The 4,123-nt window shown below is 43.3% G+C and overlaps 1 protein-coding gene across 1 annotated transcript in view; it reads right to left on the bottom strand.

Annotated features, from left to right (window-relative positions):
* Window positions 1-4,123, bottom strand: part of si:dkey-22o22.2 (neural-cadherin) — a 201,663-nt gene that overhangs the window by 57,140 nt on the left and 140,400 nt on the right. The window contains exon 13 of the mRNA XM_046043950.1: window positions 2,413-2,662. Coding sequence (XP_045899906.1) covers window positions 2,413-2,662 — 250 coding nt within the window. The remainder of the gene's footprint in view (window positions 1-2,412; window positions 2,663-4,123) is intronic.

Genomic DNA, 4,123 nt, shown 5'->3' with positions numbered 1-4,123 from the left:
TACAGTCTGTCATGTCCATGGAAGCTGATTCATTTGGATTAAAGCTGACAAAGACGAGACGAAAGAAAAGCAGGAAAGACCAGGACAAACCAAGAAAAAGAAGAAGAAGAGAAAAGCACATAGAAGGCAAAGAAAAGCAAAAAATGACAGAAAAAAAGTTTGAAAAGAGTTTGTGGTTTTTGCAGCATATACACCAGTAAAGTAACAATCATCTACAGTGAAATCCGGAGGGAGCTCTCAGAGAGCAGACGCCCGTCAGAAAGTGAAGTTGGACGGTGTCTCCCCCTCACTAATGAAATCTTAGTTATTAGTGAGGAATTATCCTCCAAACACCGTGAAGAGTCCACAAAGCAGCTTGTCAGCTCACTTTCAAGCTCCACTAAGCCAATTACAGCGTCCGATGTGGGTTTGTTCAAAGCCAATCAAAGTCAGCAAGTGTTTTCTCCTCTTTCCTTCTCTCCACCTGCCTCCAGACGCTGATTGGGAAGTGAGTCACTGTTAAAATGAGGTGGCAAGGAGCTTTTTATTCTTTTATTTTTACTGCCAGAGACGACCGGGGATATGAACTTCCCTTCGTTATTTTTACCCCATCATTCTCTTTGTCGTTTTGCAGCAGTGTCTCTCATTATAGTAGTTTCAGTTCATTGCTGATCGCTTCTTTCCCTCCGCTGGTCAGAGCTGAACTTTTTTTTTAGGAGAGTAAATGCGCTCCTAGTTTTAAAAACAGAAAGTCGGAGAAAGTAAGAAACCATTCCAATACCATACCAATCAAATTAGAAGTGGTTTAAAAAGATGACCTGACAACTGATGGTATTTTAATAGCTTTTGTGTTTAGATTGTATTTAATATTACTAAATCAAAAAACTCTCTCGGTAGCATTGTGTTTCTACTTTGCATGACTTATTAGACCCAATCAGAGAGCCAAACATGAGCGTCTGTGTCATTGTTTCTGAACTCCTCCGTTTTTGCAGTCTGTACAAAAACGCTACCTGGAGTTTTAAAACGAAATACGGGGTCAGCAGCGTTTTCAAACTTCTCCTGTTTTAGGTCTTCGTTTTTGCCGTTTTAGTCTGGAACGGAGGTGCAAACGTAGCAAAATGTCTCCGTTTTTAAAACGAAAATGCAGTAGTGTGGATGGGGCCACAGAGCACCAGCAGCGCCGGTGATGTGCAGAACTGTGCAGGAAGTTTGTGGGACGTTCATATCATTTATCACCATTGATGAATTACACAAAGATTATTATATCATTTTTAAACAGTAATTGGAATAGACTTGCGAAGAACCACGACATGCATGAAATTCTCGGCGAGTCGGTGGACATGCACAACTCTGACCGGTGAATGTCAGGCGAGCAGAGCAGAGAGAAAAGGGTCTACAATAAGCCTCAGTTTAGTAGTTACTAGTGTATAGCAACAGCTTCTCAAGATTAAAGCAGAGCTACCAAATAGTGCTGGGCGACGATTAAAATGTTTAATCGCAGTTAATCGCATGATTTTCTGCAATTAAATGCGATTAATCATATTGTTATGCGCAAAATTTTATGAATTCTAAAGTAGTGGATTGCACACTTTTAATTTAAGTGCAATAACATGTGGTTTGTAAACGCTTTAAACAAATAAGGTGCTTTTTACCATCAGTATTCCCGTAACACAGTAGCAATAAAATATTTCTTGTAAATCTCAACTTAAACATTAATGTAATCAAACCAATGCTATTTGCCACTACCAGGGCATTACCTTTTACAGTTTGTTAAAACAAGTTACCATCAGAGTCCAGGTTTCTGTTTTCTTTTCTGAACAGGTATCAGCAGAAACATTTTTCTTTTATCAGGGAGCAGCAGAAACAGTCTGTGTTCAGTAACAAGTGTCCCTGTTAGAGTGAGCTGAAGTGGTCGAGCACAACGCGTAGCGACAAGCAGGCACAAGCCCGCCCGCCACCGAAGTAGAATTCTCTTGAACTTTTTGTACGTGACGCGCAGCACAAATCACTGGAAAAGAGACTTATCCTCGCTGTTTGTGAGTTTCCAGAATCTATTACTGTTAACTAAACAGGACATCAGCAGGAGTAATTCACATGGCAGAGCAACCCTGCAAAACTAGATGAGGCCTATCAGGTAAAGTTCTGATTTGACCAGGCATGAAGAAAGTGCAATTTACCTTTCATACAACCAAAAAGCACTGCATTAGTCTTCCCACACAAAGGCCTACTGACAACAGTTGACAGCGAAGCACTGATTGAGAATCTACGCTCCACGAAAGCAGCGACTTTATCACCCGTGTTCCCTAGATTGGACGATCTCAGCTGTATGATGGGATTGAAGCAACTCTTTTTTATTTGTCATTACCTATAAGATGTAGTCCTCATAAAGATTAGAAGCAGAAGAGCAAACACACACTCCTTCCCCCGCCTCACCTGTCACGTTGACGTAGACGGTGGTGAACGATGCGAGCGGCACGGCTGCGACGTTCTGGACTCGCACTCTGAGAGTGAAGAAGCGCGTTGTCTCGTAGTCGAGGTTCTCGGCCACCAGGATGGACGCTGAGCTGTCCGCCCGGTTCGGCTTGACGTAGAACCTCACCGGCATGTTGGTCTCCGGGACCTGACCCTCCTCCAGGTTGTAGGTCACCCGGGGGTCACCGAGAGGGGACGTCGCCTTGATGGTCTGATGGGAGAGAGAGAGAGAGAGACAGGTAGAGGTCAGGGGGAGGAAGAGTTATATGATTGTGTGTCTGAGCTTCACGGTGCTTCTCAGCAACACTGAGAAGAAGGTCGACTGATTCAGAGAGCAGAGAGAAAGCAAACCGACAGGAAATCACACGGGGGATAAATACTGGTGATATGCACACCTGGAGACAGCACGGTTGGCCGGCCAATGAGATTTCACTGACATGGTCACTTACATTGACACGCCTCACTCTACCTTCCTGCTCCTGTGTGCTCAGACACAATTTGAACGCTCTGATTATGAAACAAATGACTTTCTTTGAAAATATAACAACAAAAAATATCAAAAAATAAAATGTATGGAAAACTAATATAGATCAGATAATTAGCAGAATATGAAGGAGACAGACTGTAGATGACCCCAAACTTTGAGAGAATGATATTTACCAGTTTACATTTGAGTAATAAAGGATGTCACATGAGGCAGTGGGGCAGTGGATAAGACATGTGCTTTTGGTGTGGGTTCGATTTCCACTGTGAGACATCCACCGCTGTGTCCCTGAGCCACAGCTAGCTAACACCTAGTTGCTCCAGAGGCGTGCGACCTCTGACATATAAAGCAATTGTAAATTGTAAAAAGTGTAAATTAAGTAAAAGCCTCAGCTAAATAAGGAAATGTAAAATGTAAACATGTCTTTCCCACTGGGTTGTATCTGCAGCAGTCAGTGCTGACAACGGGGCAAGTGCCTCAGACCCCATGGAGCTGCCTTGACCCTCGAAAGCTCCAGATTTATTGTTTGTCACTTGTTTGTTAGTAAATCAGTGAATTGTAAAAAAATTTTTTACATTTTGGAACAACTAAAACACAATACCCACTGAAGCTCCCGTTCCACCACATCCCAAAGATGCTCTATTGGGTTGAGATCTGGTGACTGTGGGGGCCATTTTAGTACAGTCAACTCATTGTCATGTTCAAGAAACCAATTTGAAATGATTCGAGCTTTGTGACGTGGTGCATTATCCTGCTGGAAGTAGCCATCAGAGGATGGGTACATGGTGGCCATAAAGGGATGGACATGGTCAGAAACAGTGCTCAGGTAGGCCGTGGCATTTAAACCATGCCCAATTGGCACTAAGGGGCCTAAAGTGTGCCAAGGAATCATCCCCCACACCATTACACCACCACCAGCCTGCACAGTGGTAACAAGGCATGATGGATCCATGTTCTCATTCTGTTTACGCCAAATTCTGACTCTACCATCTGAATGTCTCAACAGAAATCGAGACTCATCAGACCAGGCAACATTTTTCCAGTCTTCAACTGTCCAATTTTGGTGAGCTCTTGCAAATTGTAGCCTCTTTTTCCTATTTGTAGTGGAGATGAGTGGTACCCGGTGGGGTCTTCTGCTGTTGTAGCCCATCCGCCTCAAGGTTGTGCGTGTTGTGGCTTCACAAATGC

The sequence above is a fragment of the Micropterus dolomieu genome, linkage group LG03, assembly GCF_021292245.1.
Source record: "Micropterus dolomieu isolate WLL.071019.BEF.003 ecotype Adirondacks linkage group LG03, ASM2129224v1, whole genome shotgun sequence".
Classification (NCBI taxonomy): domain Eukaryota; kingdom Metazoa; phylum Chordata; class Actinopteri; order Centrarchiformes; family Centrarchidae; genus Micropterus; species Micropterus dolomieu.
This window is presented reverse-complemented; position numbering and strand designations above follow the sequence as displayed.